This window comes from Callorhinchus milii, unplaced genomic scaffold (genome assembly GCF_018977255.1).
Source record: "Callorhinchus milii isolate IMCB2004 unplaced genomic scaffold, IMCB_Cmil_1.0 Scaffold3, whole genome shotgun sequence".
NCBI classification, from domain to species: domain Eukaryota; kingdom Metazoa; phylum Chordata; class Chondrichthyes; order Chimaeriformes; family Callorhinchidae; genus Callorhinchus; species Callorhinchus milii.
The window spans coordinates 45,775,104-45,797,199 of NW_024704744.1; the positions used below are offsets into that span (position 1 = coordinate 45,775,104).

At 38.7% G+C, this 22,096-nt stretch overlaps 1 protein-coding gene across 4 annotated transcripts in view; it reads right to left on the minus strand.

Moving 5' to 3' along the window:
- Nucleotides 1-22,096, minus strand: part of si:ch211-278j3.3 (E3 ubiquitin-protein ligase RNF19A) — a 39,665-nt gene that overhangs the window by 13,099 nt on the left and 4,470 nt on the right. For 2 of the 4 annotated variants that reach the window (XM_042333219.1, XM_042333217.1), the window contains exons 1-3: nucleotides 9,998-10,024; nucleotides 8,299-9,183; nucleotides 1,991-2,196 (exon numbers count right to left, since the gene is read on the minus strand). In XM_042333219.1, coding sequence (XP_042189153.1) covers nucleotides 1,991-2,196; nucleotides 8,299-8,792 — 700 coding nt within the window. In that variant the 5' untranslated portion in view covers nucleotides 8,793-9,183; nucleotides 9,998-10,024. Of the gene's footprint in view, nucleotides 1-1,990; nucleotides 2,197-8,298; nucleotides 9,184-9,997; nucleotides 10,025-22,096 lie in introns of those variants that run through there. The other 2 variants (XM_007892982.2, XM_042333218.1) reach the window with 1 other exon arrangement.

Genomic DNA, 22,096 nt, shown 5'->3' on the forward strand with positions numbered 1-22,096 from the left:
CAGACCCATGTTCAGTTACACATCTTATAGTGGAATAGCATGCTGATATTCATAGTTCAATTTCACATACAAATAAAGAGTCACTTAAGTGAGGTACTGAAGGGGGCTGCAGGTTATGGAGCCCTTAAATGTAGAGGGTACCAGTCACTTGGGGCAACATTTCCCTAAAATGCCTCTCCAAACCAAGTGTTGCAAATGCTCCTCCATGACAATCAGGGGAGCCTGGATTACTGGATTATCCCATTGTAAAAGGCACACCTCCAAGCCACTGGAGGATGCTTTTGCTGAAGGTCTCAACGGCCTTCATTTTTACCAAAGTTGGACCCTCCCAAACTCCGGGCTTTTTAGGCCATGGGCACTCTGCGACCACCATTCCCCCTCCCCTCCCCCCAGACTTGCAGCAACTCCACCCGTGCTTCAATCAGACCCTAGAATGCAGCCTAACCCTATGCACATTGCAATACATTTAATATTTTTCTTACATACTTTTTCCATCAAAGTAATTCTTCACATTCTTAACAATTCTACTGAATAATTGTAATACTTACGAATAGTAAAGTGGAAAATACACTGACTATTGGGGGAGGGGAAGAGAATACCCTTTTATTAATTCAAACAAGTTGACCAGCTCAGCAAACATGTGCTGCAATTGGCATTGGTTAAATAGCTCAGTTTTCAATAAATTGTTCAGATTACGGAATCCGAGATGAAAGATACAGAAACAGAGGAGGGTGGTTACACATCAACCTCATAATAGAAATTTAAAAATAACGCACAAACTGGAACAGTTGACTTTATGGTGACGCTTTGGTCACTTATAGTATGGTGAATATAGCAAGACCTCACAGCCCATCCACTGAAAAGGACAGCTGCTCCATATTGTCGGAAAGATTCCACCTTTTAGCCAGTGGTCACATTCCTAACTAATACTCCATTCATCCTGTAGTTAGTGTAAATACTACATGGCCTTTCCCCAATACTAACATTAAAAATGTAGTATAATTTTATTTTTAAAGAGGATTCATTCCATTGCTGTCTCCAAAATAACTAAGTAAATCTATACGCCCCTCAATTAAAATCTGCATAACTGCACATATTGTCCCATAAATTTCAACAATATCCCCGTCTTAACAACAGACCAAACATCAAGCACTTCTTCACCAATCACAAGAGATTCAGCTGAGGTTATTTTGATCTCATTCTTCTACTATATCAAGCCCACAACCTACCCACTTAATTTTTTTGGGGGGGTCAGTTGAATGTCTTGACAGATATGGAAACCCATCACCATGCTTAAGAGTATTCAAAAAGGAAGGGTTAGGGGGCAAAAAGACACCAATGTTCTGCACCAGACCCAAGCAGGAAGAATCCCTGCTCCCAGCAACTGATCAGCCCCTCCAAGTCTTGCTGACGAGCTGGGCTGGTTGTTTTTTATTTTACATTTTCTATACCATTAAGCATCTTGTACTTCTCAATTATTAATAATAATCATGATAATAATACTTACATTTGATGTAGCAATTTTCAAGTCAGAGGATGCCCCAAAGCTCTTCACAGGACACAAAGTATAGTGACTGGGTGTTTTGTGGATGAACACAACAGCTAATTTATGCACTGCATTGTGCCACCACAGCCATGAAGTGAATGACCAATTTTATTGGGGGGAGGGGGGAGGGTTGTTGGCCAAGACACAGGGACAAACTCCCTTATCTAGGAAGTTATATCAGTGACAAAAAGGGGCAAATTATCTCATCATTCCTCATTTCAAATAGATGAAAAGAAAACAGAGATCAATTAAATATGACTGAACCCATTTCAACATCTAACATTATTAATAATTAATGTGAATATCAGTGTGGTTAAGCACAATTGCATGTTCTTTTTACTACATGCACGGTTTGTTTTGTAAACTCCTTTGAAAGCATGTTTTTGAATTTTGTTTTAAAATGTCTAATTTATTTAAAAGAAAAAAAAGCAATGGAATAGTTACCATTGTCTGATTCTTCACTATTAATAAGAGAGGTAGAGTGTTTTTCTATTCCAGCCATGAATGCATCTCTTTGCTTTCGAGCCTCACTGCAGGTCTGGTCCGGATGCCAGAGCTGTTTACAGTGGTAACAGAATTCTGTGGCACAGCCTGAACGCTCACATATCAGCTTTGGGCAGGTTGCACATCCACTGGCAATGACTCCAAAACTGTGGAAAAAGCCAGTGTTAAAGATCAGTTACATGCCATAAGATACAGGCAAACTTTACATATCACAGTATTACTTGTATGCTACTATTCCAAAACTCACAAGCACTACAGCAGGAACAATATTATTGACTAAGAGTTTTGTAGGAAAGCGGGGGCTATATTGTGCAAAGCCCGTATCCCAAAAAACCTCAGAGACACAGGGGCTTTGCACAACATAAAGGTGTTCCAATCACTAGTTTGTAATAGGTTAAAGTTATCTATAATCTCTCAGTGGTGAATATTCCTTTAAATGATTGCCTAATGCTGATTTTCAGAGGAGATTTCATGAGCCAAATGGCATTTTTTTTTATAAAAAAGGCCACAAATCCTACATTTTGTTGAAACTGGACAAGTCTTCTTACTCAGCATCAACAACTCCTTTGCCCAGAGCAGCAGGGAGTTTTGCAAGCTGAAGCTAAGAAAACACTGACCTGTTTCAGTGACAAATCTTGGCAGTGTTGTGAAGACAACAGCCTTGATCAGGAATTCTATAACTAAGTTTATAAAAAGAAAATGTTTTAAATAACATTGTTTATTTAAAAGACTAATCCTCTACTCATGGACAATACGATTGTATAGTCTGATCGTCGAGTATTCCTTTAATACAGATTTAGTATTAAAATGATTTTAAATAACCATTTGTTATTGTGCATAATCAAACTACTGGAAGCTAGCATTTCCTCCACTCCCATTGCTGGAATGTAACTTGTGGAAGGCTGCCAGAAAGGAAAAGCTTCAAAATCCAGTTGCAAGAATATTTAACAATAACAATAATACAAACAGTTATTTAAAGGGCAAAGAACTTTTTTTTGTCAGGGTCAGTTAAGAGACGTGGTGTGATTCTTTGCAGTGAATATATCCAGCAATTTTTAATCACACCTATTCTTAATATGCTGTCTTAAGAAAACATAAAGGGCAAAAAATCCAAATGTGTGGGAAATGCACAGTTGCAGGATCTCAACCAACCCACGTGGAAAATGACACTTCTGACCTGACTTTTAAAAATAGAACAAATTTGTCATCATCAGGCAGTTACAAGTAGAATTGCAACACCAGATGTTTTGCTTCTAGTATGTCCAGGCCAAGATATGTGTCTTTCTGTTTTTTTCAAAATAAACTAGAGCAGCAGCAGCAGGGGAGAATCAGTTGAGATGCCTCATTCTGTGCCGCTGACTCTTAGGTAAAGACGTTTTGTGCAAGTGTCAGCCTACTTCATTGAGCCCCTACCAGTGAGGTCAGAGTGGCTGAAGAGAAGGCCTTAAAGCAGACTTGTTCCTGTTCTGCATAGAGATACAGTTGACATTTGTGACGTCAGAGTGACAGGATGAGGCAGAGCAGAGGGCTTGGATTCCAAGGTTACCTTGGCTGTTTAATTTGTCACAACAACAACTTGCATTTATATAGCACTCTTCACACAGGGTAGTGTCTCGAATTGCTGAACAGTGGCAGAGCATTGTGCCAAGCTGGGGAGAGGAGGGAGGTAACCATAAGCATGGTCGAAGAGAAAGGTCTTCAGTCATGATCTAAAATCTAAAAATGATCTAAAAGGAAGGGCAAAGGCCAAAAGATTGACGGAGAGAGTTCCAAAGCTTCGGACTTAGTAGCTGAGGGACTGCCGATGGTGGAACGGAGGGAAAAGGAACGAGCAAGAGGCCAGAGCCACCTAAGTGAAAGCTGCATGTGGTGAAGTGGAAAGAAAAGCAGGTTGGATAGGTAGGGAGGCGCTAGGGCATAAAGGGATTTGTAGACGAGTGAGAGGATCTTGAAATTGATCCATTCTGTGATAAGAAACCAGTGGAGCCTGGCGAGGACGGTATGATGGGGGTACAGTTTAATATGGGCGAGTAAGGGGAGTTCTGAATTAGTTGTAGTTTGTGGGTAATAGAGGTGAAGATACAGACGAGGGCACTGGGATAGTCAATGCAGTAGGCGACGAAGGTTTCAGCTGCCTTGGGGGTGAGGTAGTGGCAATGTGACTGAAGTGGAGGAAGGCAGTCCTGGTCAGAGACTGAAGTTGGGAGAGGAACGACAGCTAGGGATTGAAACTGACACCTAGGTTATGTGCAGGTTCGGTAATTCTTAGGGAAAGGCGAGGGAGGTTGAGGAGGTCAGAGCCAGAGGAGAGAAGATATTGATGGTAGTCAATGAGTATGGCTTTGCACTTTGTCACATTCAGCTGCAGGAAGATTGTGCTATCGAGACAAGCTGACAGAACATCAGTGGACCTGGAGTCGCAGCTGGTTGAGAAGTAAATTTGTGTGTCATACGTATACACATGTAAGTTTACGGCATGTCTGCAGATGACATCACCAAGAGGGAGCATGTAAATAAGGAAAAGGAAGGGTCAAGAATGGGGTACCCCGCAGGTGACTGTGTGGGTTTGTGAGGAAAAAAGAGTCTGTGGAAACTAAATGATGGCGATTGGTTAAGTAGGACTTGAACTCGGCGAGTGCTGTCCAACTGAGATGGATGAGGGAGATGAGGCGGTGGAGGAGGACAGCATGATCGACTGTGTTGAATGCAGCGGAGAGGCAAGAAGGCAGAGGGAGCCCTGGTCATAGAGAGAGAGGACGTAAATTGTGATTTTGACAAGCGCTGTTTCTGTGCTGTGGGCAGAGCTGTACCCAGACTGGAGGAGCTGGAGTAGAGAATGAAGGAAGAGGTGTGAGCAAACCTGACGTGCAACAACACGTTCCAGAACTTTAGCAAGGAAGGGCAAGTTGGAAATGGGTTTGCAAAGTTCAAGGGAATCAAGGGTGATTTTTTGAGGAGGGGAGTCATGATAGTGCTTTTGAGGGGGAGGGAGTGGGATGGAGACTGTGGAGAGGGAGTGGTTGACTGTCAACCAGCAAGGGACAGAGGAGGGAGAAATAGAGTGACCAGGAGTTGGATTGGGATCAAGGTAACAGGTGGTGGGCTTCATGTTGATGATGATCGAGAGGGAGGAAGGAGAAATAGGGGCAAAGAAGTGTAGGGTGGGGGCAGTGATGTTGAAAGTGTGGGAGGAATGCTAGGAGACATAAGGGTGGGAGGAAGAGGCGGCACTAGGCGAATGTTATCCATCTTGGATAAGAAGTAGCCAGGACCGCTTCGGACTTTGCATTCAATGTAAGCATCGAGGGTGTTTGAGCGGGCACGCGGAGGCGGTGATGGAGAACAGCACTTTAGGGTTATTTTTGGTCTCCAAAACGGCCTTGGAATAGAAGGCAGTTTTGGCCTGAGAGAGGGAGAGGCGGTAGGAACAAATCTGCTCAAGTTACATTTGGCGGTGAACGTGAGGCTGGTTTTGTTCCAGCCTCATGGTTCACCACTGTAATTTACCTGAAAACGGCCAAAAAAAACTGTAGTAATGGGAATAGAAATCAAATAGTATTTCAAAACAGATTTTTGATGTCCAATTTACAAGTTCAGAATGCAAATGACCCAAAATATACAGTCTCCTACCAAAACAAATCTTCTGGAAAGGGTGTCTGGCTTACACCAATACATACATAGTCAACTTAAATTTCAATGCACATAATGTTATACACTGGTTAGTGTTAATAGAGTTGCATCATCTATATATGTCCCTTCCACTCTAACATGGTGCTATTATGTATAAATTTCATCCACAAAATACAGTCAATTCGTTTTACAATATGCCCTGTGAAGTGCTTTGAGATGTCTCAACATGTTATGGCACTATATCAAATGCAAGTTTTATTATTATTATTAGACTAGAACAGACACAGGGCTGATCCAGCCCCTACATCACCTGCTTAGGTGCACCTCAGTGAAGTCAATGCAACTAAATTTGAGAAGACACCCCGAGTTTGAAAAGTTGAGCAAATCACAACTCTGTTTGCATATTAAATTTAGCCAACGTGGCAAACCCTATAACAAGGGTATGCAAGGGAATACATTTGTTCTCGCTTAAAATTTTACATTCAACCAACAAAGTGAATCCAGCGTTGCTCTTTGATTCTTCCCAGTGCTATTAGAGAAGAGAAATATACACAGAAAACAGTCTACTCAACAAAGATCAGTTTACATTGCCGGACTAATAAGGCATCGGCTAGCAGTCCACCTGGATTACAAGCAAACATACTATACTGTACATTAGGAGTGGTATTGGTTCAGTTTAATTTGTTAAATTATGAAATTAATGAGTCGTGCAATGCAAACACAGCGATTAGACTTTCAGAGGTTCATCTTTGTTCGTGACTACGGCCAGTTACTGCTCTAGCAAACAAACCATGATTTGGATCTTGCAGTGCTATAGCATTTCAGTTTATGAACATTTAGGGTTACGATTAACCAACTGTAATTCCAACTGACCACAACTGAAGTTCAGTTAAAACTGTGGTCGAATGCACTGCTCAGGCAGATTAAAAAGGCAGAATTAATGGGAATATTTAAATAAGAGAGATATTTGGGAAGTAAGGGTACTAACTGAGAAAAAGAAAAATGAAATGAAATTCAATGGATCTAAAATATGGACCAATAAGCTTGACATGTTGAATGACCAACTCCTGTTTTATGTTCTTACCACTCACCATCATGGCAAAAATCTCAAGGCACTTCAAAGTAAATGATTTTATGAGATTTTTGACTCGTTGTGTAGGCAAACACGTGATCTAATTTATGCCAGGAACATCCCACAAACAGCAATGATATGAAAGACCCATTAAAGCTGTTTTTTGGTTACTGCATTGCAATATCTACCCTAATCATAAACTCAAGACCTGGCGTCATCTGTTGACCTTAAATATGCTGCATTACAATGTAGCACTTTCCAGAAGCTGGATTTTTCCTATGTGACATATTTTATCTGAAATTGAATACTGTATTTTATTTTAGGGAACAAAGTATTCTCACAGTACCACAATGAGCATATTACAAATACTTCTTAAGCCTTTTTTTCTAATAGAGATGTTTAGAAGTTACATATAATGATCCAACAGTAAAGACTTACAATGAAGGTGGACAAATTTATAAGACTACTTGCTTTGTTGCAGTAGTGTGAGAGCTAATTTGCTAAAACTAGCCTGGTATTCTGTGAATATATTGTTTTCTGTGAAAGTATTATGAATCAAAGAGAAAAACAAAGAAAGAAATATTAAGCTAACAATGCACATAAAACAAACTTTCTCAGCATGTCATCATTTTCAGCACAGAACATCTTAAAAGAAGAGCTCAAAAGTATGAGTGGAGAAAAAAACGTTTACTTTTTCTTTAAAAAATGGCCTTCAAAAATGCTGCCCTCCCTTGGTTCAGTATCTGATGTCCTGGCCAATTCATCCAAATTCAAGCAAACAGAATTATTGGGTCACCAGCGCTGGTGGGACCAACCAGTATATTTGCCTATTACAAATTACACACCATTGTGGGAAGCACTTCAGTGAAGTTTTGACAAGGAATGGTATCAAAACAAGCATTATAAAACCATATCTAATCTTGGGTGAAAACAAAAGCCTCCAGACAAGTAACCTCTAGCAAAAGGAAACTATTAGAAACCGAAACTTTTTGTAATTCAATGCAAGAATTGATAGGTGAAATGGACTATTTCAGTGTAATATTATATGAAATTGTACATGACAAAAGCAGCCTAAAAGTGGTGGTGTGTATGCAGATTGTCACACTAGCAAAACTGTACATAGTTAAACAGTAACTGGCCAGTCAATTTACTAAATACTATTTGACCATGACCTCTGGAACAAACCCTGTTCAACCCTCTACAAAATGTATTTTTTATGGTGTTATGGTTTACAAAATACTGTGAAGTTCATTGCACTTCAGACATGGTAATTTTCATATACAACCATATCGATATTGGCTAGGCATGGTTGGTTTCAGAATTATTGATAAAGCAAAAACTGGCAAACTGCTCAGACCTGGTCAATGCCAATCAGGATCCATAAGGTCAAACTGGATGTCAAACTGTTGAGACTTGGGGAGGGTGGGGGGGAATGAAAAAATGACTCTGCACTCTTGTCTATGGGTTAAACCGCATCACTTTTACCATAAATAGAACAACCTTATCCACTGTCTACATTTTGCCAACTCTTCCCAGCAGTACTTACCCACAATCAGGCGCAGGGCACCAACGGGCATCTGGATCAGACGCGAGGAACCTTCGCAACATAAATTCTTCATACTTTTCCATTAAAGCATCATTGTTTAGAATCATACGAATATCCGATGGATGAAACAACTCGCAACATTCTGGACAGGCAACGTTAACTCTGCTTTCAGAAATCTCAATTTTCAGGTACTGTTGTAAGCAATCCAGACAAGAACGATGATGGCAGGAGATAATCTCTGGGAAGTGGGATCGGGGCTGGCTGAGAAGGCAGAGTGGACACTCTAAAGTGCCCAATAACTGTTCATTGCTGGCTGATGTGGAGGAATGAATCGTCTTGTTGGCGCAGGGCAGCTTTTTCTCATCCTCACTTTCTGGCTTTTGATGTACTCCATCAACAGCAACTGTGGACATTTCTAGCTTTGACTTTGATTTAGGTTTCCTACTAAAGAGGCTGAAGAATTGGAGTTGTCGATGTTTATTTGGTCTCTTCATGATCTTGAAAGTACTCAGAAGTTTAAAAACAATTATGAGTTTCTCCTTTTAATTGCTTTCAAGAAAATGTTTTCCCACACAGTGTATAAGTTCAGAATCAAACACCAATAAAAAAAGAACAAGTTGCCTTCTCTCTTCTTGAGAAATCCAAGATGTTTTCAAGTATAATTGACCTTACAGACCAGTTTCCCTTTTGCTCAGTCAAGCATGCAAAACTTGAACTTGTCACATGAAGCATTAATTACAGCCCTAATTTTAAACGGTGCACCAATGTATAGATATGCATAACAGGTCCAGTTACGAGTTAACTCTAGATACCAATAGTAGCCCTTAATGGATTTCAATGGACGTCATCTTGCGTAAGTCGAAATATCCATTTTCACTCTTACACCTGGGGAAAAATTAAAAGCAAAGGGTCAATTATTTACACAAGAAATTGCAACATTTTAGAACAGTATAAGACATCAATTTTAAATGATTTTATTGCAACAATTTTAAAAATTTTAGAACAGTATAAGACATCTTTAAAAGTCAACTAAACTTGGGTTGTTTTGGTGGAGCGTGAAGTTCCACTTCAGTGATGTGAACAAGGAATGCTGCCCACAGACATGAGCTTATTGGATTGGAACTTCACTTGGCACATTGGAAGAATTGTACACCCTCAATCCCAGACTGTCTCTAACTAGCTATGTTAAGGTATAAAAGATCTTAGCAAGGGATGATCGACACCAGTAAATTTACATTGCGACATCTAGGATTAACTGACAATTCATAGAGACTATTTTCTCTATCAATTTTACTCTTAAGCAATAAATAAAGTCAAATACGTCTGGACCACAGCTGGCTCAACAGTACGAATGATTCTCATTCCAAATACTATATAGAGGACATTTTACCTATTATGGGGTTATAACAGCAGTTACAGTTTACAGTACTGTCACTTTTGACAGCACTGTAACCCATTGCAACGTAAAAATGATTCAACTTCTGCTATGATCAAGATCGAAAACCTGAAGCATCAGCATACCCTTAAATCAAAATCATAAGCTGTTAATGGCCAGGGAGCATTAATTTACACACAAACATTTTGCCAATGAACATTATCAATCCTGTAGACAGCAGAATTAGCAATAACTCCCAAACACTAAATCGGTCTTTACTCGAGTACTTGCTGCTTAGCAAAGCGTTAGTCATTTATTTCTTACCAGTTCCTCCATGTTAACTACGATTCTTACAGCACTTGGTTGATGTGAAAGTAACAAAAGCCAGCAGCCTTATTTATAAGACAACTGGAATCACTCCATAAAATCCTTGGCTCAATTTCAGATTGGAGCTCCACAACGTAGAGAATTAAAGCACAGTGATTTTACAGGACCCTCGCCTCAGTTGTGAAGCAGTACAACTAACGCCAACACTTACTGATGCTGTTTATAAGGGATTGATTTAACATTTCTGAAGCTTTTATAAAGGCTTGAAATCCATAAAACCATGACATAAACAAACTTCAAATATGTATAGGAAGACCCCACTAGACCAATGTCATTCAAGTTAAAACCAATATCGTCAATTTTAGACACCAGTAGCTTAAAGAAAAATAAAGTTCAATTATTTTATAAAACAAAATGCCACGGTCTCAGGTTAACCTCAATACCCATTTCCAGGTAATTGGATGGGAACAATGCTGTTCTTTTCACAAACACATAATAGAAATAATGTTTTCATGCTGTGCCAGAACACAATCAAAAAGAGGGGAAAAAATAAAAAATAAAGTCCACGTGCACCTAGTCTGCAGATGCAGAAAGTGAACTCAAATGGAAGTACTCTTAGCATTCTCCAGATTGGTCAGCAAATGTGGAAAAACACAGAGAATGTGGAACTTACTGTCAAAAGCTGTGGCTAAAGAAAATGGCATCAATGTATTTAAGATAAAATGTGATGCATACGTGAGGGAGAAGGGAACAGAGGGGCATAGGAGGGGTGAGGGGCTTGTATGAACTATAACCAACAGGACAAACTGGATGGGCTGATGGACCTGCTTCTATGTTGCATCACTATGTAACACCATTTCGTTCCACCACTAACTCTAAAATGGTTAACCAACAAAAGATAGATTATACTAGGTTTGTTATCTATATTCATAAGTAAATGTTGCCTCCCAACTTGCTCGTTTTAAGATCTGAAGTCAAGAAGTGGTGTAATTTTAGAAAGCAAGTCTCCAAGGAAAAAATCTTTAGCAGTCTCTCATCTTTCCATCTGTACAATAATAATACTTGCATTAAGACAGCCTGGTGAGCCATTCTTGGCTGATCATCCATTCTACAACTCCGCTGTTTGTTTAAGATACAGCTTTCATTATTTACTATCCTTGCACAAAACTTTCCTGGCAACACAAACATTTTTCAGTGAGCTATTAACTGCTTCTTTGGGCTGCAATTTTTTTCTCAGAGGAGCAAGTGGCCTCAATAAAATATCCCAAGTATGTGTTTGCTTGAAATACTCCAGGCAACTAAAATGTTCGTCCATTGCTGCTGTTGCAAGCATAGATTTCTATATAATAGAAGCATGACAGGCAGAATGGCCTATTCTTATACAGCTCAACATGACTGAAAAACAAAACAAAGTTTCAGCAAGAAACCTTGTTCTTACCAGTCATGCAGGTGAACATCGCAAAGAATTCGACAAGGATGGTGTGGAATACCAAGCAAGGTGGAAGGGATAGTGGTAAAATGACCACAGGCTGTCACTGAGGTGCTTTTTTAGAAAAAAGCAGTACATTAATGACTGAAAGAAGGTGTGAAGTACTGAAGTAGATAATTATTTTGGGAGGACACATTTGCAGGGCTATGGGGAGAGCGCGGGATTGAATTGGATAGCTCTTTTCAAAGAGCCGGCATTGACACAATGGGCCAAATGGATTCCTTCTGCGCTGTATGATTCTATTCAGGGAATTTGTGAGCGACATTCCAGAGAGCGGAAGTAGTATGGCTGAAATCTCAGCTGCCAACAACGAATGGGAAGGGGAAAGAGGGAAGTGTAGCAGGCCCAGGCTTGCAGAGTGAAAGGAATTGGTATGCTTGACTAAAACTAAATTAACTATTAATAGAAATACTACATCTAGAGTATTTGCAAATAAAAAATGCACTGCCTCAGGACATCCTCCCGACATGAAAAGTGCTATACAAATGTAATTTTTTGTTGTTGATAGGAGAGTGGATGGATTGATCGCGGTTTAGAGTTGAGCAAGGGCAGGGAGAAGCTGACGTTTAGCACAAAGATGTTGATGTTGATTGATATGGTAATGGAAGTCACTGGAGCCTTAAGGATGGGAGTGATGCACCTTGTGTGGAAGAGGATAGGAAGTGGAGTCCTGTAGCTCAGTGGTTAGAGCACTCGCTTTGCAAGTGAGAGACCTGAGTTCAATTCCAGGCAGGGCGAAACCTTGGGCAAGTTTCCTTACTCCACACGCCTCATAATAATCCCTCCAAAAACCCAAAACAATAATAAATTGGTCATTTTCAATCTACGACTGTTTGTGGGACATTGCTGTGCGCAATTGGCTGCCGCGTTCGCCCACAAATATACAGTCAATTCATTTTACAGTGTGGTCTGTGAAGCGCTTTGGGCCGTCCTCCCAACGTGAAAAGCGCTATATCAAATGCAAGGATTATTATTATTATTATTATTGTTAAAATGGAGCAGTCTTACAAGTCTGTTAAAGATTTCTTCCAATACTGAAACAAATACTATGAAATAATTCATTATGCTTGCTCCAAACTAAATTAACTGTCAATAGAAATGGATGGTACGGTACATCTAGAGTATTTGCAAATTAAAAAATTACAAAGTTTCTTATAGAGTATCTTCATTTGGCACACTGAGTACACACACAACTCTTACAAAAACACTGTGCGTGTATATATAAGAATCAAGACAGAGATACACATGTCAGAATTTACAGCTAAATTACCACTTTTTGTACTCCAAATTCCTTGGTGTTCTGCATTGAAATATATTATCAAGCTATTATGTAAAATTAATCTAACTATGTAAGTATCATACATTCAAGTATTCTGTTCGAGGATATATGGGACTTTAACCCTTAAGAATGCATTTGATTAATATAAACAACAACTTGCATTTAAATAGCTCCTTTCATGTGGATAGCATCTGGGAGTACTTACTTTTATATCTTACAGAATTACTTCTTCAGAAATCTCCACTGAAGCGATTAGTGCGAACACTTAATACTGTATAACTGTTTTTTCAAATAATCCTCTGTGCGACTTTTTTTTCAATGACCCAAAAGAATTCAAAAAGATTTACAATTTGATAAAATCCTAAAAGCAATGTGACAAATTGTAGAAGCATCAAATAGAGCTGGTTTAAAACCTACCACAAATCTTTCGAAATACAAAAATGTTCATTCAACAGCAAGTGGTTAAAGTTTTGTTCGAAGAACTGCTGCAGTCAAAAAGCTGTGGTGAAATGCAAAGGCTGGACGCTCGATGTTCAGTTAAAGCAAAAGCTTCAGGACAACAAGTTGATAAGTTATTGGGCTGGAACTAAACGGTCCAACAATGTCATGCAAAACAAACAAAAAAAAGTTACTTAGCTTCTTTCAGAGGCTTATTACAAAAAGCTTACGTAAGCAGCTTCCTGCATCTACAGAAACAATGCAGCAACGCAAACATGGCTCGGTACCAGAATGCACTTCACGCATTCATCACTACTAGCTACGTAGTTAATAATTGGAAAGTTAGAATACAAGAAACACATTGAACTAAAAGGGAAATTTGGTTCACGTAGCTTGCTCCTGTATGATCCAGGCAATTAAACCTCTCCAAGCACTTCATGCTTCACTTCCCTGTTCTTGAAACTGCATATTATTTTTAAATACAACCCACAGTAATACTAACGCTAACTCATCTGTTTTTCCTCTATCAAGTACTTCCATCTAACCCTTATTTTTAAGCAGTTATACACTAATTAAAATGGGTGCCAATCTTTCTAAATCTCCAGCTGTGAGAAAAACTGAGTCAAGATTTTTTTCAGCCATGTAACAGCAATTTAGCTGTGAGGTCATTCAACCAGTTACAGGATCTAGCAACAAGGCAACATCATGGTAGTAGGACATACTGTCCTTTCACTGTTATTGAACAAAGGAGCTAACAGGAAGTGACTGCAAGCACGGTCAAAGCAGTTGGTTTTTGCATAACTTTTGAAGTCAGAAGAGACAAGGCCAAGAATTGAGGGTGCGAGCTCCAGAGGGCGGAAAATAGTGGCTGAACATTTGGCCATCGATGGTGGTGCAGAGAATGCACGGCAGGCCCGATAATAAATTATCCCTTACATATAAGGGACAGCACATGGTATAGCACATCTGATGGTGCTTAACCACGTTTTTGTAAAGTATAGTTGTGGACAAATGTGGCAGAAAACTGGTATATAGTGATGTCTCACAAACAGCATGACGTAAACGTCTACTTTGATCTGGAGGACTGTTTGCCAGGACACTGGGAAAAGTTCCCTTCTCTTTTCAAAGAGTGCTGTGGGACCATTAATGCCTACCTGTACAGACAGACCAGGTAGATGGGATCTCAGTTTAATTTCTCACCTAAGGGACAGCACTTCTGAGAATGTAGTGCTCCCCCAGTACTTCTCCATTGGCTTGGAGTGCCAGGCCAGACATTGATGAGGAGCTTGAATCCACAACCTATTGACTCAGAGGGAGAGTGTTACCAACTGAGCCAAGCGGACACACAGCCACAGTACCCGATTCAAGTACAGTATCAAATGCACCAATTCACCCTCCATTCAATCATGCTGAAAATAATTCCTTATCCAAATGAAAAATGTTCCAGACATTAACAAGTAGTCAACACTTGCCAAAATTTCACAACAGCAATTTTCAAAGCCAAAATAAATTATTGGTGAAAAATAAGTTTTTGGTCATTTAGCTTATATTGTAGTCTATTTAACTCAGATACCTGGCAAGTCCATGAAGTAGCCTTGCTTTTGTGGATGACTATATTTTCCATTCACACTGGAAAATAACCTACAGTTTACAACAATAAAGCTACTCACGCATCAGGAGAACTATTTCTATACTGTCTCTCACCTATGAAACTAAACAAAGAATTAAATGAAATTTTGGCTAGTCATCACGACTCCCGCCTCTTATCTTTTCTTCTTATCCTCCCGATGTCGTTTAAATTTAAATGTTTCAGACCACTTTTAATTGTCACTTTTTTTCCCTCGAAGGTGATTCTTTTTCATTAAAAGGACACATCTAAAATAGAAAGAGGAACTGAAACATTCACCAAAGAGCAATTGCACAGCCATTTAAAATACTTTTAGCTCTCCAAGAGCTCACAAACAAACCAGCTATTTTACCTGCAATTTACAGACATCCTTATCCAAACATTACATTTCTCAGCTAATTGGTTCTATTCTCATTGGGATTTATAAATAATACCTTGTGTTTCATGAACAGTAAACATCCCCAAGCGCTTGAGCAAAACAAAACTGATTAGTAATGAAAGTGAATGTTATATATAGGTCAACGCAGTACCCAATCTGCACAAGCAACGTCCCATAACTAAAGAAGTAGCCAATTTATTTGTGGTAGTAAGTTGGTATGATATTGGAAAATATAAGGTAGCAGTAATTACTTCACCTGAACATCAAGTCAGAGAGAATTTAAATTAATTATTAAAAGAAGAAAAATAAGATGATCTGGACATAATTAGTAAAAGAAGAAAAGTTCAGGTGTCTTTGAAGTAGCAATAGCAGGGCATTTACTTCACCTGAACATCAAGTCAGAGGGAATTTAAATTAATTATTAAAATATAAGATGATCTGGACATAAATAATAAATCTAAAGATTATTATAAAAGCAAGGTAACAACCAACGCCACTGACAATGCTCCACAAACAAAGAGCAAATTAAAAATGAGAACGAAAAAAAGTAAATGGCTAAAACAAAAGCGAGCAAAATTGGTTATTATTTACTAGGTAAAAAAATCAAGCAAAAAATTAGGCTAAATTCATAAATGTTTATATACACACTATAAGATTATACTTATATTCTGTGGGTCTGTTCCGTTTTTAAGTGCAAGCTATTTCATTTAGTTATTTAGAGCTGAAAGACTGTAAAAAGGAGCCAGCGGTTAAAACATACGGTCTCCATACCATCCTACTGATGAAGCTTTTATTACTTATGTTATTTCCAGAAAACTCAGCAGCTCTCTAGAATGTTTCCTGAAGTAAAAAGTTATTTGTTATTTGCTTAACTGCTTTTCATTTCTGTATACAATGCTCTTCATTAACCCTCCACACCTTTAAAGCCCGCCTTAAGATCTTTCTTTTCGACCATGCTTTTGGTGATCTTTCTGCCCACCCTCAGTTTAGGCTCTCAGACGATTCTGTGAAGTACTTTGAGACGTCCTCCCGATGTGAAAAGGGCTATACACATGTAAAATTGTTGTTGGATGACTTTAAGTACGTAGAAACTACATTTATTTATTCAACTGTCACCACTAAATTATACAAAGCAGTTAGATGACCAGTTTAATAGGATGCCTTTTTTTTCCATCCAGTGTACCTACCTAGCTTCCAGTGCTTTTTGGATATTGCCATGATTCAGAGACTTATGCATCTGGGTTTCCAAGGATTACGATTATGCAACCTTTTTAATGTAATTATTCAGGTTAGAGATGGAATCAATCGGTTTTGCGAATGACTCAACAGATAGATACAGAAATGCAAATGAGGGCAGGGGGAAGAAAAAAGGTGGACCGAAAGGAGGGGGACTTAACCAGAGTCTTTATTCCCAATTATTATGCATTAATTATTAAGACAACAGGCGCGTTACGCAACTCCACTGCACTGTAATTCAACCATTTTTAGTATCTATTCTCATCTTTCTATGTAATAGGAGATCCTTATATGAATGTATAAAAATTCAATGACATTTAAATAAAACATCTTCAGTAACTGCATCACTACAGGAAATACAGTCTCCAATCTTTCCCCCTCCTCCCTAATTGATTTTTCTCCTCTTTCTGTTTTATCAGGTCTCTTATCGTCATTAATCATTACATTGAAACTACTAATATAGAGCAGCTGACATCATGAACAATAAAACTGATCCATGGTGGTTCAATTGGCAAATTTATGGACCGCTATGACTGCCGTATTGAGTAGTATTGAGGGAAGGATAATAAAATGCAGTAAGCAAAACACGTCAAGACAAAATTTTCAACACTTTCCAATATTTTATAACAGGTGGTATCTTTGCTTCTGAAGTGCATGACCACTTACCATAAATCATTTGAAAGGAAAAGTAAATTAGCAAGTCAGGGAAAAAAAATACAACAATTACCAGTGAAGAAAGAAAGAGGCAAATAATACAGCTTCCATACACTATTTTTCATGAAGTAATTTTCTTTCTGTAAATATTTCTTATCCAAAACTCAATGGGTGCATGTAATTAGGTTAATTTCTCATGCAATAAGGTCTCATTGGAATTCCATGTTTTCACTAGTCCTTAAGGAAAATAAATATTCCTAAAACATATTGAGATTTTTTAAAAGATACCTGCGAGTCATGGGGCAACAAAAGGAAACTAGTTCCATCTGACTCAGAGTGTCTATCGAATGAGCCAGGCTAAAACTCAGTTTGTAGTGTGAACCTTATGTCTTACTGATTACTCTTTTCAAAAGTGTGTGATCATGTGCATTTTATTCTACATCTCAACAGTCATTAAATGGATCTATTGAAGTAAGATCCAATGTGATGCAATAAAAGCAACGTCCTATTCCATGAAACATGTTTTAGATTAACAATTGCATTCTGTGCATCAGGTGTTACAGCAAAGTGGTTAGACTACTACTGTCTGTAAGGAACAAAAGTAGAATTGGGTACTGATACAGGATCCTGGTAGATATTTGCCTATACAATACCAGGATCTGGATGCTTGGTATATATTTAATTATGAATTAAGTTATGAAAATCCCCATTTGCTCCTCAGAAGTACATGTAAATATACCTGTGATGTGCAAGACTGGTTGAAAGAAACTGACTTGCTGGGGATAAGAAAAGTCTTATTCTTATATATAAATTGCACACAGACAGATATATATACCATATATATATATACTATATTATACATAATATATATACACATGTGTATATATATTATATATTTATTCAATATATACCAAGCATCCAGACCTGCGTGTGCCCATCATGGTACAACAGAAATGAGGAAAGCTGACCTTTAAGTAAAAGAAATGTATGTAGTGAAGGAAAGTAGAAAAAGACCAGAATAATACTTATTCAACATGATTATTTTTGTTTAATTTCTAACAGAAGCACATAGCATCCAGTTGTCACGATTGAAACATTTGATGAGGAAATATCACAATATTTAAATCTGACAACTGGTAAGGTGTCAGTGGTTACAGTTAAAATGCTGTATACAGGAAACAATTTTTATTCTTTTTAAAAAATACTTAATGGAAAAGGATCAAGGGCAATTAACCCCCGCATCCCCCAAACTTATAGGGTTAAACCTTCAGCAGCAATCCAACATAGATTGGGGATGTGCTGTGTATTTAGTTTCCAGTGATTCTCGAAAGATTCACATACGCCAAGAGATTTTGACCTTTGAGATAGTAGGTAGTCCTCCAATATCCCATTGGTTGACATCGAACCAAATTATTGTAACTCAAATTTTTAAACAATTTTTTAATTATGAAAAATGCTGAAAAAGTTAGCAACTATAAAGTGTAATATAATAATACTTGCATTTGATATAGTGCCTTATCACTTCCTTGTGATGTCTCAAAGCGCTTCACAGAATACAATGCAAAGTGTTGTGACTGTATTTGTAGGTGTAAACCTATGCTGCTCTATTAAGCACTTTGAGACCTCTCGAAGACATGACAAAGCACTGTATCAAATGCAAGGATTATTATTACAACAAGATTACATTTGTATAGCGCCTTTCACATCGGTAAAAGGCCATTCTAATTATAATTCCTCCAAAAACAAAATATATCACTATGGGAACCCACGTTCGGCCTAGCTATGCTTTCCTGGAGTTCTGCCAAAGGGCCATTGACCTGAAATGTTGGCTCGTTTTCCTCTCTCCATGGATGCTACCAGCTGCGTGTTCCCAGCCACTTCTGTGTTTCTACCATATTTCCAGCATCTGCAGTATTTTGCCTTTTAGTAAATGTATGCAACAGGCTCCCGAGCAGACAGTGAAAGCAGAAAGTGTCAATTTTTTCAAAAGCAAATTTGACAGAATTTTTTTGGAACTAATCATATAATATTTATATATCATAATTTGGTTACTTAATCCCCGACTGTTTGCGGAACATCACTGTGGGCAATTGGCTGCCACATTTCGCCCAAAAAACAGTCACTACACTTTACAGTGTATCCTATGAAGCGCTTTGAGACGTCTCGACAACATGAAAAGGTGCTATATTAAATGCAAGGATTATTATTATTATAATGCATTAGCTGGAAAGTCCATAAAATTCCAAATTACAACAGGATGTACTAACCAGTCCATACTTCTTCCAGGCCTAAAAAAAGCTGACTTCCAGGTTATCAGGTGACCGCCAAGGTCATTGCCTGCGTGCTGCACCAAGCAAAGCGCACAGGAAGTAACATTAGCATTGACCCCCGTGACCCAGAATTTGGCCATCTTTAAGTATGCAAGAAGCTGGTCAGTGTTTTGAAGTGAAATGAGACGATGTGATTTCAGTTTGTCCATCTGCACACATTTCGTATTTTTGAATCGGTAAACATTGGGATCTACATCCCAATCACACTATAAGCAAATCCACATTAGAGCAAAGCGAGTTTTAACAAGGTTATATTGTAGTAAGGGAAAGAATGCATCTGAATTGGGTTTCTCATCAATCGTACCCTTGTGAACAAGGCTCACGCATTCCAAAGCAGTATAGAGAGGGAATGGTTTAAGCTGAATCTTTAACTAGAGAAACATTAAAACCACAACTCAAACAAGTACGTTGAATTACAGATGGTAAATTTTAAAAATAATCGTATTTTTTTTAAATCACAATAGTTTTTCTTCCTCTTCTAGTTTTTCTCGTTTTCCCTTCTTAAACTACAGTCGTTACAATTCCACAGGTGCTAACCACCCTCTGGCATTGTGCCAAACGGCCATTCTTCATAGCTCAGATAGTGAGTATCAGAAGGCTCATCAAATGGAGGGAGGGAAAGAAAGTCGAGTATTATCCTGTCCACACAGATACACTTCCCAGCAAGTTACTGGATAAGGATCATGAACTTTGGCTTAGGACTCTCGCTAACTTCAACACCAAACACCCACAAATATACGGTCAATTCACTTTACAGTATATTCTGTGAAGCGCTTTGAGTCGTCGAGAAGACGTGAAAAAGCGCTATATCAAATGCAAGGATTATTATTATTATTATAAACGAAGGCCAACTGCAACACCCACTGCTGCACATCTGAGATCAGCTAACTCTGCACAGATTAGGGATTGAACCTGGTCTGTATTAATTAGTTTCACATGTGCAGTAGCTTTACCAAGTGAGCCCTTCTGGAGCAATAAATAAGTTTAACCCATTTAATACTAAACCAGTGCACAGAGTTAACATTAAAAAAGATGTTTTGATGAAAAAAAACTTACAGCTTGTACATTTTCACATGTTAATGTCTAGAAGAGTAGCTGAAAAGCATGTTATGTGCAATCTTTACAAGTAAAGTGAACAAATAGTTGCAACGGGCAAACACAAGGCTACCGAAGAAGAGGTTTGGGGGGTTATGGAAGAGAGGGAGAGATGGCATTTGAGGGTGGGTCCAACAACATGCACTATTGTGGTGTTTTTTGGTTATGCACATTCCAATAAACTTCAGTTGAATGATACATCATTAGCTAGTTGTACGTAATCACTTCTTCCTCAACCTCTCTGAAGTGAAACAGATCTGCAAAGATTCCCTATCCGACTCCCTCATCAAATAGTCTAAACTGCCATTCTAAATACAGTGCTGAGGGTTTGCTGTGTTGTTTAGGTAGATGTTAAAGGTCCCATGGTGCTATTCAAAAGAGAAGGGAGCTCCTCCTGTTGTCCTGACTAACAATCCTCCAAATAAAATTGATCATTCACTTCATGGTTGTTTGTGGGACATTGCTGCGTGCAAATTGGTTGCTCTGTTCGTCAATAAATATATATAATATTCCTTGCATTTGATATAGAGCTTTATCACTATAGTCTTCGAGACGACCCAAAGCGCTTCACGGAATATATTGTAAAGTGAATTGACTGTATATTTTGTGGGTGAAACACGGCAGCCAATTATGCACAGCAGTGTCCCACAAACAGTCGTGGACTGAAAAAAACAACTTATTATTATTATTTTGAAGGAATTATTAAAAGGCACTATATCAAATGCAAGGATTATTATTACTACTAGGTAAACAGAAGTGTGTGGAGTAAGGAAACTTGCCCAACGTTTCGCCCTGCTCGGGAATCAAACCAAGGTCCTCTCGCTTGCAAGGCAAGTGTACTAAGCTACAGGACTCCAACAAAATAGTCACTACATTTTACAATACACATTTATACATTATATATGCATTTACAGTATATCCTGTGGAGCACTTCGAGAAATCTTCAATGTGAAAGGCATTATATCTCAAATTTAAGGATTATTAAGAGATCTAGGATGTACATTTAAGATACCAAATTAGAGAAACACATAAGTTAAATCAACCTTTACATTAAACAGATCAGCAGAGCACTTTTTTAACGTGTCAGGTAAATGCCAGACACCCTGATTTTACAACAACAACTTAGATTTATATAATGCCCTCCACGCCGGACGGCGTCTCAGAGCGCTTTACAGTTTAAGATCCCGGGGCCGAGCCAGGGGGAGGGGTGGGAAGGTGACCAAAGGCGCGGTCGAAAAGAAAGGTCTTCAGCAGAGACCTGAAAATGGGAAGGGAGTGAAGAAAGCAATTCTAGAGCCTCGGGGCATAGTGGCTGAAGGCACGGCCGCCGTGGTTGGAGCGGAGGACTCGGGGGACGAGGAGGAGGCCAGACCCGGAGGAACGAAGGCAACGGGTATTGTGCTGAGGAGAGAGGAGGTCAGAGAGGTAGGGGGGTGCAGAGGAGTGCAGGGACTTGAATATGAGGGTGAGGATCTTGAAATCGATCATTACATTTTACATTAAGATCCATAATTTAAGCAAAAAAAAATGTTTTGTCTTCACAAGTGGTATCAAACATGCATTTGCCAC